This window comes from Pungitius pungitius, chromosome 15 (genome assembly GCF_949316345.1).
Source record: "Pungitius pungitius chromosome 15, fPunPun2.1, whole genome shotgun sequence".
In the NCBI taxonomy this organism is placed as follows: Eukaryota; Metazoa; Chordata; class Actinopteri; order Perciformes; family Gasterosteidae; genus Pungitius; species Pungitius pungitius.
The window spans coordinates 6,119,957-6,145,437 of record NC_084914.1 but is presented as its reverse complement, the minus strand read 5'-3'; the positions used below and the strand labels follow the sequence as shown (position 1 = coordinate 6,145,437).

The window sequence follows — 25,481 nt, the reverse complement described above, 5'->3', positions numbered from 1 at the left end:
GACGGGTATGAAAAATGAATTAGTAAGAGATGAAATGCTCCTGTTGCAAATGCTAAATACAGGAAATGTATGTTGCTGTTTAACAGAAAATGAAGGGCACACCGGTGAAATGGAAATGTATGACTTTACATTCTAATATTATTTTCATTCCTACCAAAGACAGTGTCCCTGAGTTGCAGCTCAATTAAATGGATTTAATCTTTATGCTTCAACCTTCTAGTGTTTGGTGCTGTACGAGTACATGAGCACAGAATCCAACCACTGGTATCAGTGCACGTCTAGTGATCGGTGTAATTTCAAAGTTTGCTGGTAAAAAGACCATATCATACAGAACAAAATGTAGACCTTCGGGGCGTCATTTATGTAATTGTTTTAATGAGGGTAAACCGTTTTTTTGGCGAGGTTTTGTATTGTTGAGTACTATGCATGTTTCTACTAGGCAAAACTAAGGTAATTAGTAGGCTACTTGAGAATAAGGGTTAATTGTGTTCAGCTATTAATGAAATGAAGAAAAAAATGTGCAGACATGCTTGCACCTAATGTAAAGCGTCTAGTCTGACACCTCAGGGTTGTGCCCCTAACAATATATTTCCAATCTCCCAATTTCACTAAATTAGTGTTGTTGTTGATTCTTTTATTACATGTAAATGAACAAGCTGAAAGAATCCTAGAGAGAGCTGCATGAATTTGGATCAATCGCCCCTAAATGATGCCAAATTGGTCAGTGTTCGTGTGGGTTTGATTTGAACACTACAATTTTCAAAATGAAAAGAAATTGGGCACAATAAACGTCTGACCTAACTGTTGGCTGTCCAAGTGCATTGTGGATAATCTTGGTGTAAGGGTTTGGCAGATAGAAAGATACGTGGAATAAAAAAAAATATTTTTTTAGCCGTCTATAGTGAGGCTGAAGATGTTATATTACCTAAACCTCACCAGGAGGCTGGTTAAAAAACGTGTTAATGTGTTTTTTAAGGATTGGTATGATATAATGAACCATTCATTCTTCAGGAGAAGGCTTCCATTGCCATGGCAGCGCAGGTGGGAGCTGGTCACAGCGCTTGTGTCAGTCCTGGTGACGATCTGGTAATCACGAAAGAACCAAAGACTGGTATTTCCACCCGAGCAACGAGCATTAGAGTCAATTTTTATATAGTATGACTCCTCTGACGTTATCCTGAAGAAACAGGCAGAAAACGATGACCATAATCCACTCCAAGACTAACAAGAGTGGTTTATAGCATGACCTCCTTCTTTTATTAAGCAATCAAACTAAATTTGGAAATGACAGCTTTTCAGGATTATAACGGTCTTGTGTCTTATTTGGCTTTTGACTTTTTTTTGATAATCATTGTGGAAAGCAGGAGGAGGATCGGGGTTGGAAGAGAAGTAGGAAGAGAACAGGGACCAGGAACAAATGTCACATGAATCCCATTAACAATTTTCTATGACATTTACTTTGTGTGTCGTTGTTTGACTGCGGGAATGAAACGCCTTGAAGACCCACACTACCTGGAATGTGTATAAATAAAATATATATGTAATAAAATGTTCCTTAAAGACACGTGATTGCACAAATAACACAAAGGATACCAAGGTATACACGAAAAGAGTGGTTACATAAGCAGAATAATGCATGATATATATGGCAAAAACGTCTCAGCTGCTTAAGTGGCTGCATTTGTAAAAAAAAAAAAAAGAAGAAAAAAATGTATTCATAATGAAAATATAGTGTGATATAATTTAGTTCACCTAAGTAGGGTACGGTCTAATCCTAGTTATCAGAGTATATAGGCTGAAGGTATTTAGATTAATTATCAGTTGATTGATGGTCTGAGCGGAGGATATAATTTGCAATAATGACTAGCGCTCATTATTTCTCCTCCACTTAGGTCCTGAACTCTGTGAAAATCATTATGTGGGGGAAATCAGAATGAAGGGGCACTCTTTAAACCCAAACCCTCCAGGTCTCATTTGCTAATAAAATTCACAGAGGTCACCGCCGCGGAAAAAGCACGGGCCGCCGCTTTGGAAATGTCAATGAAGACAGGGCTATTCTCCCTGTCTGTCACCAATCAAAAACCCCTCTCGCTGTGAAGAGTTCGGCTGTTAATGTGGCCCGCACTCAATTTCCCCAGAACTTTCCCTTTGTCCTTTGAAACATGAAAGGCTCCTGATAAAGTAACACTGAATAAGTTTGTGTCCTCCGTATAAAAAGACCTGCCAGTTTCCCCCCCCGTGACGATGTCAAACAGATTCACCCAAAGTAATTCATCACGCGGCACGTTTCAGCCCCCGTCGCTTCAGTCAGGTGGAGCAACTGACCTCTTATTATGTTGCATGACAGCATCCTTTGTCGCCGCCTGTCAATCAACAGCAATCCCTAATGGCCTATTATGGCATGTTAATATGCAGTATGCTTTATCGTTGCTCCGCGGCAATAAATGGGTCAGCTTATGTGCATCGTAAGCCTTATTTGTGCGCATCCGATGGCAAAGATGCAGCCTCCAAATGGTGTCGTCGTCCTTCGTGGTCGCACAGCGTGCCGTCATGGTCATTTTTTTTTTTTTTTTTTAGAGTTTTACTCAGACCACGCGACCCTTCTTAACCCCACGAAACATTCTAAAAAAAGGAATTACAGTCCGTCATCCCAAGGAATTAATTCGGGAATTGATCAAGCGTTTGAAAATTTGCCGTCTGCTTTTGTGCCCTAATCACATAATGGGGCCTCTCCTTAACCTCACAACCTTGCCAACAGCGCGCGCAAGGTGCGATTTTCACACAAAGTTGCGAATGGCTGAAAAGCAATTAGCTTATTTTCGGGAGACGGGGGCCCTTCCCGCCTCAACATCAAATCCCATCTTTTGCTGATGTGATTTTAAATTTCTTATTAAATTTCTGACGTCCTTCAGTCAACGGCTATTCTCTCCTCTCGTATTTTAAGTGGGCGCTCCTTGTCCAGGGACGGCGAAGGGGCTTTGGCAATTCATTACGTCCTGATTGAAATGGTCTAAACGGTCTAGAGTGTGACTTTTAAAGTGATCCTGTCTTGTCCATGAGCAGCGACCTCACTCTAAGGAAAGCCCCCTTCCGGGGGGGGGGGGGGTCGAGAGCCATATGCATGAACGCATTACAAATATGACAAGAAATAAGTAGAAAGGGGAGAAAATGGCCGTGACCCTACGTAGAATCTCATTTTTTCCAATCCTTCACTATTGTCTATAGGTGTCATTATCGACCAAGGATGTGCTGTCAAAACAATGACCCCCGCGCACTGTTCTCTCCCACAACATATTTAGAGCACACATTAAAAATACAACAATTTGTCATTAAGCTGGAGCTGCTTTGGCTTTTGTGCAGAGTATAATACAAAAACCCCTAATTAATCTCAGTTAGAAGACCTTCTTTTCTCCTCCTCCTGTTGCCATTATTCCCCAGAACGAGTCCCAGAGGAGAGTCGGGGGGAGCGGCGGCCCGCTGCTGGCAACACTGTGGAGAAGTGGAGGCCTCTGGATCAGCTGGGGCTCGCTAAATAACAGCTTCCGCCTTTAATGGCATCTGGACACCCTGCTCAGCACCACACAGCAGACCTCACAGCACCGAGGCTCGAGTCATTGTTCTCCGAGGCGACTGCACCGCGGGTGAAAACTCGGAAATTTGCGTTTTTTTAGGTAAACGCGCCTTTGATTCCAGCGTGGTGGTTAACATCAAATCGTGTGTAATCCAAACCAACATCTGACTCTGGACAGAAGTGCGACCAGCTCCGTTCTCCGAGGCCGGGGGGGCTAGAAAGGTTTCCATTATCCTTGTCCAGGACTCATTGGGCCCGTCGGTAACAACAGGGCCGACAGTTACAGTGCTGCTGCTGAGGGTTCTGGACCCCCACCCCTAAAGGAGCCGCAGAACGCAGTCGGGGGGGGCTGTGCTGAGGGGCAAACAAAAGACTTCTCTCGGCCCAGACGTAATTATGGAAGGGAGCGGATTGTCGTAAACAGCCGAGAGTCTCCCTGCAGGACCATAGGGCTTGCTTTCCTCGTTGCGTGTGATTTTGATCTCCCTTCCTGGTATTCCTTTGCTGAGATATTGCGATGGAATTGGGCACGTTTGGTCTTTGGTTGCAGTGGTTGCTTTGCATGATTAAAAAGTCCTGACATCAAATTCTGCAAAAAGGCTTCTCATGGATGGGTTCGCTACCCTGCACCTTTGGTTCAGGGTGTTTTTCTACGGATTCCTGAAGTCTTCATGTGTAGATATTAAAATATGTGTTGCTTTTAACCTTTAATAAAACCACAAGTTGATATTAACGCATGATTAACTGGAGCCTTCTTCTTAAATGTTAGGGAAAGATTATGGTTAAGGCTGATGAAAGTCAAAGGTTCCAGGTCTCTGACAGAACACCTACTAACCCTTAAGGTTTTCATCCTTAAATCACACATTTATATTGACATTAAGAACGACCTCAATCGGACGGATACCGTCCACAGCCAATTTCAACCAATGTTTGAGGAAGCAACGCCTTCGCTTTGGAACAATCTGTTCTGTGAGAATGATAAGGGTCGTTTTGTCAAGATTCGTAAGTACAGGTGGAGAGCGAGACAGCAATCAGAGGTGAGATAGCTTTCCCACAAGTGTGCCTTTCCCCTAAATGCATTTCCACCCATCAACCCTCCTCTCCAGTAGCCCTAAAACAATTTCAGCCGTCAAGTACACTACATTTCACTTCCGCTTTCATCGCGGTCAAAAAGGAAAGATTACAATTTTGCGCGGCGGGTTGAGTGCTCACACTGAGAAACGGAGAAAGAGCTGCAACCTGTTAATTACGCACGATTCCAGCTGCAGAGGTAGAAAACCACCCGATCTGAAGAGCACTCAGACTGGGAAGCGCAATCAGGGACACCATCTTCGCCAGACATGGGATTTTAATCAGATATGTTAAATTTAGACCGTGCACTGTGTTAATTTGTAGGTCGGGGCTTTTCCAGATTCCTCTGTAACCTTTGCCCAGCCTCCATGTGTCCCTACATTAATCAATTGTGAAAGGAGAAGCAGACACTTCCCCCCCCTGCATGGAAAGTAGTTTCTCTGGGGCGGTTCAACACACATCATTCTGATGTACACACAAACAGGTCTGGGCACTGGCTGCTTAAAATTAGTAAGGGCCTGCTAATTAATTCCCCCCTGTGTCACTGGGGGGGGGCTGTGCAATCTATCTGTGATGCAGCCTTTGTGAGATTAGGCGTCAGATACGGGAGGAAAACAATATCCATTAGTTTGCAAAGCCACCTTTGTTACAACACACAAAAAAAACCTTCATTCCATTAGTCTAATTCCTTCTGCGGCGTCTGCTCTGCGGCGGCGATATCTCCGCATTTCAGATGAAAAGCAATCAACGGAACATTAAAGAGACAAATTGTGTGCAACAGAGACAAAATGCAGCGAAAGCATAATTTTAATAAATTTCAATGCGGCTGAGGAACTTTTTTTGATTAAAATACATCCGGATATATTTTGATTTCAAATGGCGCGTTTGTCTCCGGTCATGTGACCGTCGCAAAGATGTGTGTGGTAGGCTCCTCGGGTGGAAGGAAGTCACACGGACATCTTTTATTGATAAAAAAAAAAGTCAAATCACTTGTATGTTTGGACATTTGTAATCGTCATGGCAACGAGCAACCAGGGACCCCGTCCTTACCTGAGGGCATCCACGGTTCCGATGAAGGCTTCTCTCGGGTGTTGACCTGCTCCCAGTCGAGGTCGTCGTCTCTCCCTTGGCTGTACCCGCACGCTGCCAGCGGCTTCTCGAAGTTACACTCGCCTGTGACAGAAGGAAGAGATCCATATGCTTATACAGGGGTTTTTTTCTTCCCCATTAACTTGGTTCTACAGTTTTTTTCCATTAACTTGCTGTTCAAATGAATGAATATATAAATTAACTTCCCATCACTTTTTTTTTTTTTGTGTTTTACCCGGCGGTATTCATAATGCAATCCGCCAGACAATGAGATGCATTTAAGTGAGACAGAGTGAAGGATTACTGTAGTAGGGGAGGCACAACATACATTACCATCATTAGTGACACGGCAGTCCAATTTCACAATGACAAGTATGAAGTGTCCAAACTCCATCATCGTTAAGCATTATGTTCCAAAACTGCATCACCATCAGGGATAAATTGATTTATTTTCCTTGCCGGCTTGCAGAACTTTGCTGTTCATGCGCCCTTACTCCGCAGAACCACTCTAATCCTTTTTACAGGCCGCTTGCAAAATGACAGCAAGCAACCATTAGAGCCAGGCATCAACCGGGGATGGCGTGTGATCGATTAGTACAAATACTCCCTTTATTCCTCGCAACTTAAAGGCCACACAGAGAATGAGAGTTGAGATCCCCTCCCAGTGGGCTTTCCAATACACTCATAAATCTAAAATAAAAAAAATAAAAAAGGGCATGTCAGAACAATATGTGGCTGGAAGGGAGTTATGTTTCATACATTTTTCTGTGTAACATCAAGGTGGCTTCTCACATTGGGAGGTGGATTTCGGAGCAGAACTGGACAAAACGGTACTGTGCCTCCTCGAATACATTGTGTTGGTTCTGTGTTGATAACACAACGTCTTGCCTTTCGACCACGATCCAAAATGTAGAACCTGGAAAGGGTTGCTTGCACCTTGCTATTAAGGTTTTAAACACAGAAGACATACAAATTGCAATACCACTGGGAATGTCCTTTGAGGCAGAATCCACGCGCTGCCAGCTCAAAACCAATATCTCATCTGTTACAAGGTCCCTCTGACATTCGGCTGCATAAAGGCTACTGGCTGGGGTTTTTGTTTTCCCATTTATCTCTCTGCTGACATTTACAGTACATGCGCAAATGAGTGGCCAAACGAGGAGAACACAGGATAATTAATATCTAGCTCCATAGGGCAGCTACTAATGATATATTTGCTGCTTTGTCTGTTTTTTGAGGGGGTGGAACTTGGAAAAAGCAAAGTAATTGCCAAAGTACCACAGCTAAAAGGTTGAGGGATTGTTGAGGGTTTGTCCAAAAATCTATTGCCTCCTTTGGCCAGATAACACATTTCCAAATCAACTTGTTAGGATGAGAAGCTTATGTAACTGCAGCTTTACCTGTGTGCAAGCCAAGTTGGAAAAAAATGATATAAATTCAAAGAGCGACAGATATTGTTCTGAATAGTCGCGACATCAAACTAGAGTAGTCAACAAACTAGCCCATTGGAAGTATATCCACTTTTTCTAAAGGTCAGAAGTGGTCTAATTTAGCTTAAATTATTTATTTTATTTGAGCTTTATACAAGTAGGGGATTGTTCTATCCATCTCCCTTAGAGATGTGACATTGGATATGCAGAACACGTTTAGTATCCTAAAACTTTGAATACAGGAGCATTACTTGTATTTGAGTATGTATTCACTGTACTATTGATCCTAACCCTCTATTTCCATATCTTTACCTCTATATACCATCATTTTCCCCTCCAAGCTATTATTCTAAGCTCATTAAGTCACAGGCGGCCACTAAATGCCATTCTATAATTGGGTCCCAGTTAATTCCTTATTCTGTGGAGGCAGTCAAGATCCGCATATAGCACCACAGCACATAGCCTGTCCAACCTGTAATGTTAATCAACAACAGTAAAAGGTGGTTGAAAACCTATTTTCCAAGACGACCCGAGTAGGCTCTTGACCCTCCAGCGGTTCAATTGGAGCAGGTTCTGTGGCTAACTATAGGACACTTGTGGTTGTCCTCCTCCGCTCTGGAGCGACTGTGCGATGAACGAGGGTGGTGCTGAAAAGAGAACGCACTTCCTGCTTTCTCTCTGTGTAAATAAAAAGAGTTGTGTAGGCAAGTTGTGACTCGGAGAGCATCAAGTCTCCGGCTGAAGCGTCATGGGAACCGGCTCTGTTCCATCAATATTTTGACTCAATAGTTCCAAGATGCTTCGGCCCCGTGGCGCCCACCTTCCCTCTCGCAGCATGGCGGAGCTCAAAGGAACCCAAAGTGGGGGCTCTTATTGGTGTTTGGTATTCCAATCGATGGCATTGGCGAGGAGGGAAACGTATTCAAAGTCAGTGGGTAATGGGAGCGGAGGGGACACTTTGAACATTAAGCGCAAGAAAGAAATCCTCTAAAAAGTATTTGATTCATTTTACGTCTACTCTGTGTTCAATGATTGATCAGGGAAATAAGAGGCTTGAAGCTTTTGGTTGGGAACTTTATCCCCTTCAAAGACATCAAAGATCCGTTCTATTAATGATGCTCTTGTTGCTCGGTGATGCATAAGACATTAACAACATAAACTGCTTGTAGCATCGACACGGTTTCCACTGCTCACCTGCAGTTCAACCTACAACTGCAATCAAACTATCATGGCAACTACGTGATGCCACAAGCTAATGCAACATCAAAAAAAAAGACATACTTTATATACAGCTAACCAATCCAATCCTACAAGCGATTATAACCCAAATCATGCTATTATCTATTAATAAACTCATCCTGAGGGCTATCAGCATTCATCGCTTTAGGGCGTAAGCAAGCAGCGGACCGATTGGCGCTGCTTTGATCGTTACATCGGGGCACTTAGTTTCAGCCTCCAATAACGCCTGCAACTTGTTATCGATCTGCTCAGTAGAACCTCTCTGTCTCGAGGTAAACATTAATGCATCTTGTTCAACAGAAAAACGACACGGCCACAAGCTCGCTCGAGCGTGTGACTTCAACCCGTGTGAGCGCCACGAATCCAGATCCAAAACGTTTCAGCCGTCACGTGTTGCAGGCCATCAATACCGATGCTGCTGCCTCAGAGTCTGGAGATTGTACAGACGCATGCAGATGAACGCATCAATCAATAGCGTCATTATAGGCCTTCTCTCGGTTAGGGGGGTTATATCGCTGCCCCGGTTGGGCACAGCCCCCCCCACATAATCAGCCCTGACAGCTGCTGAAATAGATATCCCAACTAGAGGCTGCCAACTCTCTGAAGGAGATTTAACTTTCAATAAAAGCTTCTATGAGGTGTGGGCAGTCTGGGACCACAGATGAATGTGCTCCACCCTGTCAACATTCCCCCTTTCAACAGAAGCAGGCAGCTTGAAGCTAAAAAGGTGGCCCCAGATATGTCACGAAACAATTTATTCCTGAGCGAGAACACACAATGGTCTTTATATTCTCACGCAGAGTGCATTTCAAAGAAATCTATCCATCTTTTCCTGGACTGAGCCAGAGGCCAGAATCAATACTGCAACCCCTCAATGCTGGAGCCAATTTCTCCTAAAGATTTTCAAGTCAGACTTAAAAGGCCTTTTGTTATTGCACCTGTAACAGAAGTAAACTTTAAGCATTAAAAGCTGCGTTTGTGTGTGTGTGTGCGTGTGTTTTTCTGTGTGCGTGCATGTGTTGTCAAAGTTTGGTACCACCGGAGAGATCTTCACGCCGTCCTCCCTCTTAATGCCAGCGAACGAGTGTAGGAGGGATAGTGAGGGTAGTAATGGAATATTGAAATAGCTAATCTGTGATACGGTGCTAAATGGAAAATAAGGTGTTTTTGAACATGTTCAGTTCAGTTGTAATTGGCAATGTTCTGGTTTGCAGCATTTTTGTTTCTTTGCAAAAATTAAGCTTCTTTGACTAAATTAAATTGTTGGTTTATTTGATTTTGATGTTCATTGTGTAAAGAAACATATCAAATTGAGTGAAGCTGATTGGAAGGGCAAAGAGGTCATTGACTATAAACTGATATTGTTTGACATTCTCTCTTATATCAAAATAACTTAGCTTAGCATTCAATTCCTAAAAACACTTCATGACATGCCTGTCCAATTGTAACAAAATCCACCTCCCAAAGCCTCTACTCTTGAGTCTACTAATTTATATTTTGTACAGTGTGAATTTAGTTTAAAAATATATAAATGTGAAAATGAAATGCAGTAGCTGTTTTACATGATGTTATGTAGCACATATCTTTCTTGGCCAGATGCAGTGACTTGATTGATTGATTTTTTTCATTTGGTGGATTTTACCTTTGTGTTAAAGGACATAATACAGGGAAAAAGGACCAGAAAGTTTCTGGCCACAGCATGAACTCTGAACTTTGCAGGTACCGAATACGTACAATAATTACTAACTACAACATAATTAGTGGTTATTTTCTACCCAGTAATTTTCTGAGGGTTGCAAATACAGCGTTGGAAAACGGGCCACTGAATAACAGTTCTACCATTACCATGGTGTGCCTTGTAGCTTGTATGCATGGCATCAAATATCCTCCCAGTGAGGGAAATGGAGCCCGTTTCCCGTCCCAGCGGCAGGTATCACTGCATCGACATCTCCTTAGCCCTCTTTGCCAATTCTGCAATTACCAGCTTTTCGGTCTGTTCTGTTAGGCCGGGAAATGGCAGGTCTGCTCTTTGGCCCAATCTGCCTCGACGTCTGCACTTGTTTTAACAAACATCTTGTCTGCTGGCGTTCCTGCAGACTGAAACCACAAGGCAATCTTGGGTAATTTAAAACCAATGTCGACTATCTCCCTCCCACCACCGCCAGTCTAGAGCTTCAGAACCCTGCAGCTAAGCCCCTTAGGAACTGATAGGTCTTTTCACTCTGACCCTATTTCACTTATCTATTGACAGCTCCTGCCAAGTCCTATCTCTGCACTGGATTGCATGTATATAAACTATCTGTTTGGAGACGTCGAACTGAGGGAGGGGATTTAGACAATCAATCTCAATATCATGATCAATCTCTTCTTCCCGTTCAACACTTTTGGGGGGAAATAAAGAAGCTGGAGTGGCGATTTCCTCTGATAATCTGCCCGACTGAGCCATACACTTGTCAGCAATGTTTTGCAGAGACAAGACAGACAAATCTCATCTGACAAATTGGGGCAAAAAAAGAGAGCATTGCAATTGTTGCTTAAAATGAAGGATGATGCATGAAGCTATGAGGATTTTTGTCTACATTTGTGCATTTGTGCACAAATGTATTGTTAAAAAAAATGTGTAGCTCAAAACCAATCACGTTATAAAAGCCTCTGTGTTTTCTTTGTGTTGTCAGCCATCAACTGAATGAGTGTGCTTTAAATCACGAGTACAACCCGGCTCCTGATCAAATCCTCTCGTGTGCACGGTTCCGACGTACATCTAAGATGACAGGCAGCTTTCTCCGTAGATATGCTAAATCTTGACAGATGATTTTGAAGCTATGTGTGCCAGCGCCAGGCTCGACGTTCTCTTCCACTGCTCCTGTCAAGAACTTCCAGTAAATGACTTTAAATCCATCCATTCAAACCTTCCCGGATAACCTGCCAGTCACCAATTAAGATAAATACGCAATCTAACTCAGAAACATGCAAGATCTCTATTGTCATTTTCTACGAGCGATACAAAAAAGGGCTTCAGTCTGTCTGCGTAGAAGTAGCAGGATATCAGATGTTATGCCAGAAATATTGAGGTTAAATAATAGAGTTCAGAGGTTCATTTAAACTCAGGTGGACGAGCTCCTGAATGTCGAATATATATTCCATTTCTGAACGTTCTTCAATATCTGAAAACTGAAGGGAAACCCCCCCTGCTGTGCCCCCCGTGCTAAGTCCGAGGAGAGCTGAGGTTAAGAGAGAGGTGGCTTAGGCGCCATCCGCCTCTGACTTGACAGCAATAACTCTGGTTTAACAATGGCTTCTCCACCTTTTGTTCTCAGCATCCACATCTCTATCCACAGAGAGGGAGAGCTGCAGTCTGCCCCCTGGACAAAGAGAGAGAGAAAATAGGGCTGTTTTGTGTTCAGCTTAATGCCCGTTGATAGATAGAAATTTTAGAATAGGCTTGTTTGTCCTCCCATTGAAATGATAACGGTGACAGAGCAAGGTAAAAAAAATAAAAAATCAGCAAAGTTTGCTCATCGAATACGCAGAATGTCTGAGCGCGCCCGGCAATTGTTGATGCAAACCCCGTGCTAAAGAATCAACTCCAGCCGATGGAATTAACCCCCCGGCATCGATCCGCGACACAACAGAGGCCAACTTCCTCCAGCATGGATTCACGTTTGATCCAGGTGGGACGGGCCACTGGCCCTGGCTTGAATCAATGAAAAAGTAGGAGAGGAAGAAACTCCCTAGTTTCCGGTGGGAGAAAAAGATCCACACCTGGACACGGAGGCTTGTCGGGGAGAGAAAGGAAAATCTGGGCTCAATGCTTAAACCCCCTCCCCCCTCGGCTCACCTCTGACCATTCGCACTGAACCCCTTCAATCCGGCCAAAACCTCCTAAGTCTGCAAACCTTTGAGTTGTGCCCGAGTGCAGCAGAGGAGGAATGAAATGCTAATACCCGTATCAGCAGGTATCAGCAGCCCCAACAAAACGCACTTATTCTCCCAAAGATTCCCAGAGTCTCATTTGTCAAACATGCAAGTAACAATGCCAGAAATTAGCCCAAAGGGAGGTTTCCTCCAGAGGAGAGAACGGTTATGTTTGATCATGGAATAAACAAGACAAATTATCATGCTTTGTTGGTTTTCTTGATGTGGGGGGGTAAAAAAAGTCCACTTGTTTTCATGTGTGGAGGAGGGAATAATTCAGGGTTGAATGTCAAAGAATTAGGAAATCACCGGGGCTAATTAGAAATAAAAAAAAAAGAAGAACAGAAGAGTGAATCAATCCCTCTCGAGGAGAGGAGATCTAGGCCACGAGGCAGAGCCTGAACGTTCGGGGCAGAATTATCAGCTTGATGAAATATCATTACTCGGCTTTTGTGTCGCGACGTGTTGTCGATGTGCGGCGTACTTAACCCCCCCTTCTCCCCCCCCGTCCGAAAGCCCCCGTGTCGAGCTCGGCTGGGCGCAGGACGACGGTGCAGGGTGGAAAGCGGATCCCAGGGCGCCGGGGTGAAAGGTCACCGCGGCGGTCTGAGCGCTGCCTCCGGCAGGTGCGGCCCGAGGAGATTTCAGTCACAGCGGGAGCTTCTTCAAAGTGGCATCTCGGGGGTCTTCACCTGCACTCTTCAAACATACATTCAGACCCTTTGTTTTGCCCGCTGAGGCCCAGTACATCAGCTGGCTGAAAGGGAAAACTCCATGACCAGCCAACATGGCGGGGATCAGGCACTGAGCCCCCCCCCCCCCCCTTGTCAAATTTACTGACGACTGGTCAATATGAACCTCAAAACGGGCCTTTACACACCGGGGGGGGGCTTTTTCTCTGAGAGATCAATTCACACACACCAATACGTTTGGAGAGCTTTCACACACAAATTCATAGATACAAGTTCATTTCCCTTAGCTTGTAGGTTTGAACCAAACACATTCAAAAACCTTCACAATATTGTACCAAAAACACAGGTGCGTATTTTCAAACCAGGATGGCAACAGAAAGTTTCTTCCACCCCTTCTGTTGTCACCTTTCACAATAAAAGTTGTCTGTTTTCAATCAGCTTTGTTGATGACATGTAGTGGAAATTAGTTTCAGTTGTTTTTTTTTAAATTTAATATAATAATGGTACGCGTCACCTCTGTTCAATAAGTGACAGGATAACTTCAGACAAATTAGACTTTTCAGCTGGTTTGTTATCAATTGCGACAGTTAAGTGGTACGAATAAGTCAAGGAAACAAAGGAATTCCCTCACTCATTAATATTATACATTTTTAAATCCAATTATGGTATGCCTCCTCGTGACCTATTTTCTGATTTAAGTACACTATCAAATCCCGACACATCGCAGGAAAGTAGGTGGTAGATGCTTCTCAGGCTCCAACAGGGGGGCTCCGATCTTAGCGTACCCTGCAGGAGGATATTACTATCTAGCAACGGTACTATCCGGATGAATGATCGCAGGTATTAGTACAGAGCACACCAACTTCTGAGGCGCAGCACCCCCTCTGATCCCCCGTTGCACTGCGGGTTCTCTCATTACCGGTGTGACAAACGTCCGCACAAAGCCAGTGCCAGCGCATTCTAGCAGGGCGGAAGTTAGGGATTTACTGTTGGGGAGAGCCACATGCGAGCACAAGTCGGGTCCCGCGAGTTGAGCAAATGTGCCGATTGAAGCAATATAATCGGATTGGTTCGAGGTAATGTTCAAGAACCTGAAAAGTAATGGACATTTAAAGACGTCAACGTGGGTTTAGGAAACATTAGTGGACTTTTCTTCAGGTCAAATGACTCTATGATTAAATAATAGTCAATTGCAACATTAATGGCTGATTATTTGATAATCAATATAATGTTTAGTTAGAGCCGTATATAGCACCAAACATCTACGTGCATAGATCTTACACTCAAGATAAAAGTGAGTGTAACGCCATGTTTTCTACATTTCTACATTTACATTGTCCCAATTTAAAGTGGCGTGGTGAACTGAGTTCCTGGTCAACCCGTCCCAAACACTTTCTGGCTCCATGAATAAATACACTGTAGGAGTACAACCTCCATAATTACATACTACAGCATATGCTGCATATAGTTTAGCTTAATTGTGTCTTTGTAATCAAAGCAACAGCAGCAAAGAAAGAAGAGTACCTTAGTTAGTCATCACTCACATTATATGTCTCAAAATGTCACCTGTGTAATTTAGCGTCATTTTCTCAAACAGTCGCCAAGTCTCTCATCAAGATCGAAAGTTGAGCATCGCGAAATCCGCCAAAGTACTTTTGACTAAAAAGCTATTCTTGTTTCGCGCCACCGGCAGGCCAATCACTCATAAAAAAAAACAGTGACATCCCTCAAGTCTGCGTGTCATCGGAGCGAGTGACCACAGAGAGGTTCGTGATACTCCTCCGTTACAGGAGAACGTCTCATCCGGTCAAACGTCACAGCGCGCCGTCCGCTCTGCTCGACCCCTCCGGGAGGCCTCGCCGCCTATATCGGTTTGGCCAGGAGAGCTAAATCAATCATGGAGCGAGGGGGGGGGGTTGGAGCTGCCAAAAGCCCTCCCTCACACACACACACACACCCCGGTACCATCGTGTTCAGGCTCTGGCGACATGGTCTCAGAAATGTCACGGGGGCGTCATCCACTGGGACGGCGTGCGAAATGCCGCGGGGCGCCTTTCTCGAGCGTCACGGATGCGACGGCGAGGAGACGGAATGACAGATGGCAAATATTTAATGACACGTGGACCCGAAGAGATTTAAATGAAGAGGAGGAAGTTCCTCTTCCCCCTTGGTGCGGCGTCCGCTCCTTCGTCTGAGGGCTTCGCAGCCGGGTTCAGGGTCAGGTTTGCATCAAAAGCTGAGAAAAGGAAATTATCCCCTTGATGGAATTCCACCGCGGCACGGATCAACAAATTGAACCAAACCACAAAACACACATAAGTACCCCCCCCCGGGCAATGTGAGATTAGCGAGGGAAAGGGAGAAAGAGAGAGAGAGAGATACTGGGAGAAAACCCAGGTTTCTCAAAAGATAGTGTTGCTTTTCCCCTCATTTTTAAGAATAATAACATCTTGTCAGGGATTCGGATTCCCAATTAGGTGACTGGAATCTAAAGACAGTATATGAGAGGCACAAACAGTTCTTAGTGTCTTTGGGTTTCTTTTGGGCTGCAAGGCGTCACACAGGTTTTACCTTCCTCATCGGTGCAGTAGGAATGCACACAACGTGCAGCTGCTGGTGCTTTCTAGCTCCCGTAGGTGTATACTAGCAGTGGAATCAGATGGTCTGAGTAAATAGAGGGCTCATACTGACATATTTCTGTGAGGAGCGTTTCATTTCATCTGTTATTTTGACTCTTCAGAAGAAGACTTTTTTTTTTTTTTCACTCGACAACGGAAGCCCAGCTTGTTGGATAACCTCGAGTCTCCTCCATATGGCAAGATGAATCTGAGAGATTAGGGCATCCGCGGTCTGACACAAAATATGGTCAGCTAGACAAGTCAGAGTGGATATAACTCCAAACATCCAAATGTTTAAAGGAATTTTAGGCTATGGCCATCTGCAGTGCTGACCTGACACACTACAGTGGAACACTGAAAGTTTGCATCTTCAGGAATGAAATCTGCGCCCTTTCCAAATACAAACGTGGATAAAAAATAAAAAAAAAACACTCAAAACTTTTAACTAACACTCTGTGGGATAAACCCTGTGCATACAACAAACAAACAATGCCAGAAATACACAAACACATCCAACAGATTGAGCGTTGGCAAACTTCCCACAGGCTTCAACGTGACAAATCTGAACACGATGATAACTGGCGCCTGGGATGGGTTTGCTCCTCTAAAATGAAAATGGGAACATTCAGCCCTATTTAAAAAGAAAGAGAAACGCACGAAAGGTATTATCCATCTTCCGCATTAAAATTAACAAGCCGTGGCTCATTTTGACATTCACAAGCGTTGGTTTTCTAATGATTAAGGTGACGAGTTGCAAAGTAAGCGTTAAATTCAGCACGGGATCATCTCTGGGGCTCGCGCCTAATGAATCAGAATGAAACTTCTTCGAGAGGCATCTTTCCGTTTCACACACACATTTCATTAACCTGTAGTTCATTCATTATTGCTGTGGGTGTGGAGGAAAGCAGCAGCCCCAGATATAATTGTGTTATTGGGGTTGTAGGGTTGGGCCTAATTAGTGGCTAAGAACACAACACAGGCACTTAGACATCCGCCTGATGGAACAAACCACAATGGCTTGTGACAAGAGCTGTCTTCCCCGCGGTTTCGGGAGAAGAAGAAGACACGATAGCGCAGTAATTTATGACTCATAACAGAATCAAATCATCTCCGTAGCATGGAAGATGACACGGGGGGGGGGGGGGGGGGGGGCGGGGAGCTGAAGTAAGGCGACAAGTTTACTACGGCTCGACTGTGAGAGCCGATCTGACGGCAAGCAGCTCAAACGGGGGCGGGGGGGGGGGGGGGGGGGAAATTAGATTTTGTTTTATTTTCTCCACCTTCGGGGAAAAGCGGCATCACTCTGTGTCGCGGTTGATGCGGCGGCTGGCACGCCGCGGCTATGCTAACACGCTAGTGGGTGACCTGGCTGTGAGCTTATTCCAGTTTAAGCTGTTTACACAAGCCTTTGATACTCTGAAAAATGGGTCCTCCTCGCTGCCTGAATATTCTGGTTAAACTGTAGCGTCCTGCCCACTGATACACCAGCCTAACCCTTAAAGCCATGCCTCTAGCTTTGTGTAATGACAACAAACAGCTAAATACGGTTAAACCAGCCGTATTACTCAGGTGACTTGCAGGTAAACAAGGCTTCTGACACATTACATTGTATTGTGGAGCATACTGACACACCTGTTCAAAATACAGCAGCACAGCGGGATAATAAAGGCATTCAAAGGGCAGTAGCATCAATATTTCTAGCAACATCTATAACCCATGTTCAACAACTTCAAGTTCAGCGGGGTACCAGGGCAAAAAAAAAAACTAGCGGTAGGTCATGCTTTTCATGCTAAGAAATCCAATTTCTTCCCACTGCATTCTGTCTAAACTGTGCTTAGGACCCGAAAAAATTGGTCTCAGTTCTTTTCAGCCTATTCGTTTAAAAAAAGAAAAAAAGTAAATGGCCTGACATGAATGGCGCTTATCCCACAAGTCAGAGGAAGCTGAGGCATTGTCTGTCACCTGGCCGCTCTTATCTACCGGCCAACACAATGTCTCACTCACTGCAGCTCAGAAAACGTCACGTCGGAAGCTGGAGAGAAGCGCTTTGGACGAGACGTACACAGGAGCGTATTTCCTCACAATCAAAGCCAAAGGAGAGCGCAGCCGCTTGTGAGTTATCCTCATGAATATCTGGCAGGGGTTTTGGGTTTTTTTTTTTTTTTTTTTTTCATCCTCTTGTCGACAGCTTGTCTGATTCTTGTAAAAATCCCTCCTTCACTCATGCGGATGTCTTTTATTGAATTGACTGGAGGTATCTTTTCCACTCATTGACCTTGAGAAACAAACTTTCAACTGTTGGAAAATGTAAATAGTGAAGCACTCGACTACAGGAAAATTTATACTCAAAGGACAAATAAATTAAAAATCGGCGAAAAAAAAAAGAAAAAAAAAACGCTAAATCTTTTCCCCTAAAAACACCCTCTGCAGACGCTGGTGTCGAGAAGCCAAGCTACACTAGTTTATTTTCTCCCTGCCATTTTTATCTCTCTGTTCACATGCTGTTCAGTGTCCATTTATCCGTGGTGAGGGCTTCTCCTTGGCAGGAGCGATCACTTCCAACAACAGGCCCCGCGAATCAGAGCGACGTGTCACATCATTCCGGTGACAACTAACGACTACCAATGTATCTGGGCAGGATGCCAGAGTGCAGGGCTAGGAAACAGCCGAAAGGGGAGGAGGGGGGTGGGGGGGGGGGGGTGCAGCAGATGATGGTGGTGGTGGTGGAGGTTGGGTCTGCACGCTCCAAGGAGACAGAGGTTTAGCTCACATCACATTCCCCCCCCCCCTCAGTCAACAAAGTTCCTTACATATGTTCAGCAGAAACAAGAAGACCAAGGAAAGGAGTCACAATAACCCAGCTGAAGGAAGGAGGGGGAGGGGGGGATGTCATCTGATTCATCCAAGAGTCAAACCCTCTCTTTCTTCTCCTCCCTTTCTGCTCGTTGCAATTCCCAAAGTCAGAGGGGTCAAGGAAAACTTTACTTTTTTTTTTTTGCATATAGATTTGTTGGCACCAGGATTGAGAGAAAAAAAAAACACACTTCCCCCATAAATAAACACTAATTGGTGGCTAATTTTCTTAGTTCTTGCCTGGTTGATTCATCGCCGCCGGGCTGGCATGAATTATTCATCCAAGTGGCAAAACAGCTTCATGTAGGAACCTACAAGGCACACATTCATTATGCCATCGTGCCGAGGAATTCAAGTCACTGACTGCTCGTATTAGAATAATATGCATATTGGGTATTCTTTTTTTTTTCTTTCCCGGGGCATTGGCAGGCGGTGATGGCGCATCCGTTGGCAGGGACCGAGAGGGTTAGCGGCACCCCTCACGGCCGACAAAACCGCCTTGTTTGGACAGAGGATCGAGCGAGGAGGGGGAACAAGTGTTTGTTTTTTTTCCGCGAAGAGGGGCAGTCGGCAGATGATGTTATCATCTCATCGCGCCCCACCGGGGGTTGAGGGGAGGGGGTTGAGGAGAGGGCCGCGTCTCCCTTTTCCTCCGCACACAGGCCAGGGAGCGACGGGTCGGACGGGAGGTGGCGGGATGCAAACGTCAGTTCGGAGCAGGGCGAGACGGTTAAATGGCAGCAGGCGCCTGGCTGAGGGACCCGTCCAGCCCAAGTGTTCCCTGTCTCCGCCGATCTGTCTCCGCGGCCGGAGATACCTTTGCCTTCCGGGAAGCCCGCCGCCACATCCTCAGGCAACAGGGGAACAGGGGTGGGCCACAGCTGGTTGCCTCCTGCCATGTGGATATCACAGGCAGGACTAGGAGCTCCACAGTTACAATGATTCTGGGTAAGAGAAGCTCATAAAAAGGAGCAAATCGTGGCTGAACTTCACACCGTACAGACATTTGAATGGGTTTGAAACAATGGAGCCTTGGCTTCTACATAGCTTTTATTTTTTCACTCAGGAAGGTAATTCGCCTAAAGCTGTACAAGCACAACTCTTACAACATTTTTTTTTAAATGCTGTAAAAATGTGAAGTTTTAATGTACTGAATTGAATTTCTGTGCCCTGGATGGAGTGAGCGAGTCTTACGATCACAAAGAAATGCCATTGGTCTTCATACGTTACGACTGTACAGTTGTCTTCCCCTCGCGAGAGCACAATGCAGTTGGTTAAAAAATAAAAGGTTTACTGCAAGCCTGTTTGCCACGCCTGGTATCATTTAAGAGATCTCAGTCAATTTGCCATCGTTTTGTTGGCACCAAAATTCCCGTGTTTGTTCCAGACCTCATTACGACAAAATGCGATCTGTCGGATGGAGCATGCTTGTTTGTATTTCAAGTGCTTTCCTCATTACGCCGAGAACATGAGTGTGTGCTGGCAGATATTAGGGGCCATCAACGTCATGCATGCCCACCGAGGTGTAACTCAGCCCGTCTATGGACTTTAAGTGGGAGCCGTTTTACAATGACGTTCATTTGTAAAAATGAGACAACCCGGGGGCTTGGTCAGGGGATCGGCTCTGCCTTGCAACAAATGTGCTGTCTGGCTCTTAATACATCTGTTATACAGTCGTACCGATCACTATGTACAGTGGCGAAGAACTTTTTCCTGAAAAAATCCCGTAAAACAGCTGCCGTTACACCTCTCTCTCTCTCTCTCTCTCTCTCTTTCTCCTATGAGGGCGATAGTGTAGATATATCAAATACGTTAAGCAAATCTCCACACATTCCCAAGTCAATTGAAAAGATGTTTAAAAACGTATTAACGGGGAAAAGGATAACATCCCTCCTGGAATTAGGGATTGACAGAATTGGAGCAAGTTGGGGCGAAACGTTAATTAAGAGCAGGGAGGTTGGAACGTTCCGACGGCGTCACCACAGAGGCCCCCGATGCAGGCCCAACGCGCACGGCCAAAATGTCAATGCTTCATCGTCTTCTTTTTGGATTTGCGTATTGCGCACATTTTAAGACACATCTGCGGTGCGAGACCAAACTATTCAGACAACTCAATCTTAACTCTCGGAGTGAGGCGGGGGTCGGGGGGGGGGGGGGTTGTGAATCTTACAAGCCATGACGGGAAGTCACACACTGGTAGAGTGAAACAGTAATGAAACATTGCGAAGGAATCTAGATAAGAGGAATATCATAAATCCAGGGGCAGAAACCAAAGGTGAGTTTTCAGAGTAAATGTCAGCTCCTCCCACACGAGGATAAGCCTCTATTCCTCGTCACTGTCCCTGCTCCCTAGTTTGTGTGTGTGCGTGTGTGTATTCGTGTGAAACATGGTGCGCACAGCCAAAGGGCGTCTGCATTTCTGGAAATAGTATCCTTTTACAAGTGTGAAAGATGAACTTCCACCTCGCCAAGCTACTTACAACGATTAGAAAGAAATTTTTCCAAAAATGGTCTCCATCCACAATTCTAGATAATAGTCCAATGAGCACGCAAAACAACCCCCCCCCCCCCACCCCCCTCGGCTGACCCTCTTTGTCGGGGAGAAATTGCTTCTGATGACATGCTGTAGCACAGACACATTAAAGCGATTTCTCTTGCAGCTTGGCCAATTTACATCTTCTGACAAATTCTCCACATGCCATGAATATGGTACCCACTGTACCAGTGTGAGAGGAGCGAAAAATACATTTTTGCCCACAGCAATAATCTTCCATCACTCACTGTAAATCTTCGTCTGGTACATTGGTGTAATATGACCAATACACATGATTTAGAATCGAATTTGGCAGGAGGAAATAGCCTGATTTGAGAAGAGTGTGTTCTCAATTAAATGCACTGCCGGAGTTGCGGCTGTACACTTGGGCACTTGAAATTAGGAGCCGTCAAAGTAAATTGCCTAATTGTCTTGGAGAAAATGAATGTGCGTGAATGCATTTGCAAAAATTAATAAGACTTATCCTAATCTATCCTTATTTTTTTAGTCGGGTGCTCCTGGAAAAGCTGGACAATCTCTGGGGGATTTCTTCAATTAAAAATGTGACACTAAAGCTCAGACCTGGTTATTATAAATCTCACTCCACCTTCGCTTCATTTTAGAGCCAAAATTTCACATTTTTCTGTTGTCACTTGTCGCAGAAGGCGCTAATTACAACCCGTGCATAATCTTTTATGCAGATGTTTTGCGCCTCCTTTGATCTCCCCGTGTATTCGAGGACAGCCAGATCACAGACTCGGGCTAGATCTGTCACAGAGGGAAGTGATGTGGAGGCAAAATGTGATTTGTTTTGGTGTTTGTTCAGGCCCACGAGCACAAGAGGATGTTTGATCAGGTCATTACATGCGCGGGTCTAAAACAACCACGGTCAAAGCACCCCCGGCCCTTTCATCGGGATCTTATGGGACACGCTAGCTTAGTCCTGGATGTGAAACCCCGGAAAGATGGAGGACAGACAGGGATTCCAACACCTTTTAGTCTTTTAGGATTAATCTTTCTTAAGCTGCAAACCAACCGCTCCTTTACGCAAGTTCTTTAACTTAATGAAATGCTGGCTGTATGTTAGAGGAAGTCATGTTTCATGATTAGCTTTTAAATGGCTTGTATAATTCTAAATTTCAATGACAGATAATGATCGTGCGAGAAGTAAATGGGGCAAGTAGGAGCCATCAGTATCGAGCCGAGCAACACAACTCATACTGTACCTCATTCGCTATTACTCAAAAATAACATCCGAGTAGCCCCCCCCCCCCCCCCGTGGTCCTTTATAGAGCATAAACACAGCTGGGGGCATGACAGATAGAGGCCGTCTGTATGTTACACCCCCCCCCCCCCCACTCCCCCCTCGACCAACAGCGAAAGGTCAGGTCTGACCCCCCCAGAAGGAGCCCTGGTGGACATCAGGAAGCCAGACCGGCTTTATGTGACGCCGGGAGGGGAGGGGGTGGGGGGGGGGGTTTAGGTGGCCGACAACCATCCAGTCCAAGCTCTGAGGGTTGGTTAACTCAGATTACCAGACACTCGTACTAATTAGTGCTGGGGTTGTTTCTTTTTCATCTCTTGATACCTGCGTGAAAATATCTTTGTGGAAATCCAGCAGCGTTGATGTGATTCTTGCTCGATTGGCAGAACACCATTTTCACCTCGCCGAAAGAAAGAGCAAAAAGAGAAAGACTTGCCAGTCTATAATGAAAAATGGAAGATTGGAAAAGGAAAAACTCCACTGAGTGGAAAATTAGGTTACTGGGGACCATCATCGGTCGAACAGCGGGGAGTTTCATATTTTTTTGCATTTGCAGGATTTTGATAAGAAGAGTATAGGTGTTCCCTCCTTCTGTGTGTACCACAAATGAACACGGCAGGCTTAATTTAGCGGTACGAGGGCCCGGACCCGCTGTCCCCTCCCTCCGTCCTGCCACCCTGGTCACTGCCTCTCTCATTCCCTCACGCCGCGGTGTCACCAATTAGCCGGGGGGGGCCCAGATTTCATTAAAGGCATCGCCGCCACCGCTGCCTGCCGCCTTCTGTCACATCCCAGATAATAAGCCCCTAGACCGGGGCCGCTATCTGACACACGGGGAAGGAAGCAGGAGAACCACAGAACAAAAGAGCTCCACGCCGGCTATGTGCGACACACACACACACACACACACACACACACACACAGTGCACGCGCGGGGACCAGCCGAAGGGACGCGGGCGACGTGTTTACGCCCACGCGCTCGCGCGGACGCAGCTGATCCGTCAGCGCTCGGGCGTCTTTTGTTCAGATAATTATAGAAAAGGAGGCCGAATGATGCAATGTAGAATGATACGAAGACAGAGGGCGGGAGGGGGGGGGGGCAGGAAGAATATTCAGAGTTGATCGCAAAAAAAAAAACAAAGTCATCGTTATGCACAATTCAAAAGACGGACGAGGCTCCAAGTGCGCCGAGCCGACGCGTAGAAGGTAGCAGGCGGCGTTTAAGCGCCGCAGACCACCAGCGGGACGTTCTGCATCAACGGCGCCAGCCGCCTTTCAATGGGGGCCGCATTGTTTATTTGATGGACCCCCGCAGAGAGATTCGTTCCCTGCAGACGCCTGGTCCATCGAGGCGGCTTTGCTACGGTCATCGGCTGAGAATCTCACCTCAACGGAAGGGGTGCTGTCTGCACCAGGGGACGAAATAGAGGAAAAGACCAAAGTCAAGGGTCAACTGAAGCCAAATCCTTCAGTGGAAAATCCGGCGTATGTTTGGTTTCGGGGATATTGTTTGAAAATGTGGCAAACTGGCAAACAGTTGAACAAGACTTTTGCCAAAATGCTCTAACTCATCGCTCTCTAAACCTTGTAAAGCAGCATTTCACAAGGTGCATTATCAGCTCCTCTCAGGCTCCTGCACACCACGCTCCGCTGGATGGATGTTGCGGTGAGATTGTTGCCTCATCCCGACTCAGCTCAGAACCCGATTGTTTTTTGGAATCTTTTTTTCGCCGCGTCTCCGCTCCGTGCCAAAGAGGGTTCGATGCCCAGCCCTAATTTTGTGCGCGATTATCTCATTATTTTGGAGTCCAGTCACACTGCAGCCCAGCGTACACTGGGCCGTTTCTCCTCTGAACATCTCTGTCAGAATCTGGGGGGGAGGGGGGGGGGGGGAGAAGAGGGGGGGGTGCCGGGGGGGTGAGGTTTTCCCCCCCTGGGAGAGTAACCTGGTGGGTTGAAGGGGAGAGTTTTTTCAGACACACAGGTGCTGCTGAATATTAGAGTCGCGGCGATAAGTCTGGGCTCGTGTCAGTGAATTATTCATCCTCTGCCCCACCGGGCCGCTGCCATCCTCGTCAGCACCGTTTGATGCCGCGGCGACTTCACGAGGCTTTGGAACAACACTGTCCAAAGGGGGGGGGGGGAGGGGGGGAATCCACCAATGTTATAAAAAAAAGATCAGTACTGTGACATTCTTGACTGAAGGCATGCAATTATTTCAATTCATAAATCATGTGATTTGAGTCACCAGGCTGGCATTTCAAGGAGTAGGATGAATATATTGAAATCATTCTTTTGGGCTTCAACGAACCTGTTGCGGAGGGTGATTTATACTCAGTGTGAAATACAACCGCACCTGCTGCCAAAAGAAACACGAGCAATTTATGGAATTACTGGTAATATACACCCATCTATTTGGAACATTCAAGCGGTTACGAGGTCAGCTGGTTTTACTGTGCAGAGAATGTGAAAGCATGACACAGAACTTTAGGACTTCACACTTCTAGTGTCTAGCCACTAAGTCCAATGAGTCCATTTTACCCTCCACGTAGCCAATCAAAGCGTGGCCTCGTCCAGCAGTGATCGGGGGCCCGACAACTCGCCGCAGATGCAATGGTTATTTTTCAGGTTGGTGACGTTTAACGTCGTGTAATATGGATACTCGTTGAGCTGTTAGTTTCTAATACGTTGCACGACCCTTTCTGAAATCGAAGGAGGGAGACATTTGGGTTGAGCCAAACCTGCGTATGTGGTGACAAAAAAAAAAGGGAAACCTGGGAGAAATACATGATTCTGGTGTGGATAAAAAGAAATTCTGGTCCCTGGCTTTGGATTTGAAGCGTCTCTGCTGGAATTCTATTATGAATAACGCCCACTTTTAGAGATCTGGGAACGGCAGATCGGGAAAGTCTGCGTCAGCCCTGGGACTTGCTCAAAGACTCAGTGGGCCGGGGGGGGGAGATATGTTTGCATTAGAGTCAAACCATCGCTACAGCACTGGGTGCAGATAATCACACACGAAGCCCCCGCGCTGTGCTCAGAGCGTCTTCGTCGCAGTTCTTGAGGCTGAAGAGTGCGGAAAAATAACAACAACAACAACAACCGGACAGGCCGCTTCAAAAGTAGGAACCAAACAAACAAAGAAGGATTTCACTCTAATAGTTTTGACTAAATCTAAAAAAAAATGTTCTGACTTGTTTTAATGG

The 25,481-nt window shown here is 45.5% G+C and overlaps 1 protein-coding gene across 6 annotated transcripts in view; it reads right to left on the bottom strand.

The window, feature by feature from the left end:
- LOC119208995 (receptor-type tyrosine-protein phosphatase mu-like) overlaps positions 1 to 25,481 on the bottom strand; it is a 126,470-nt gene that overhangs the window by 92,958 nt on the left and 8,031 nt on the right. For all 6 annotated transcript variants that reach the window (XM_062557570.1, XM_037457871.2, XM_062557571.1 and 3 more), the window contains exon 2: positions 5,693 to 5,815. In XM_062557570.1, the coding sequence (XP_062413554.1) occupies positions 5,693 to 5,815 (123 nt within the window). The remainder of the gene's footprint in view (positions 1 to 5,692; positions 5,816 to 25,481) is intronic.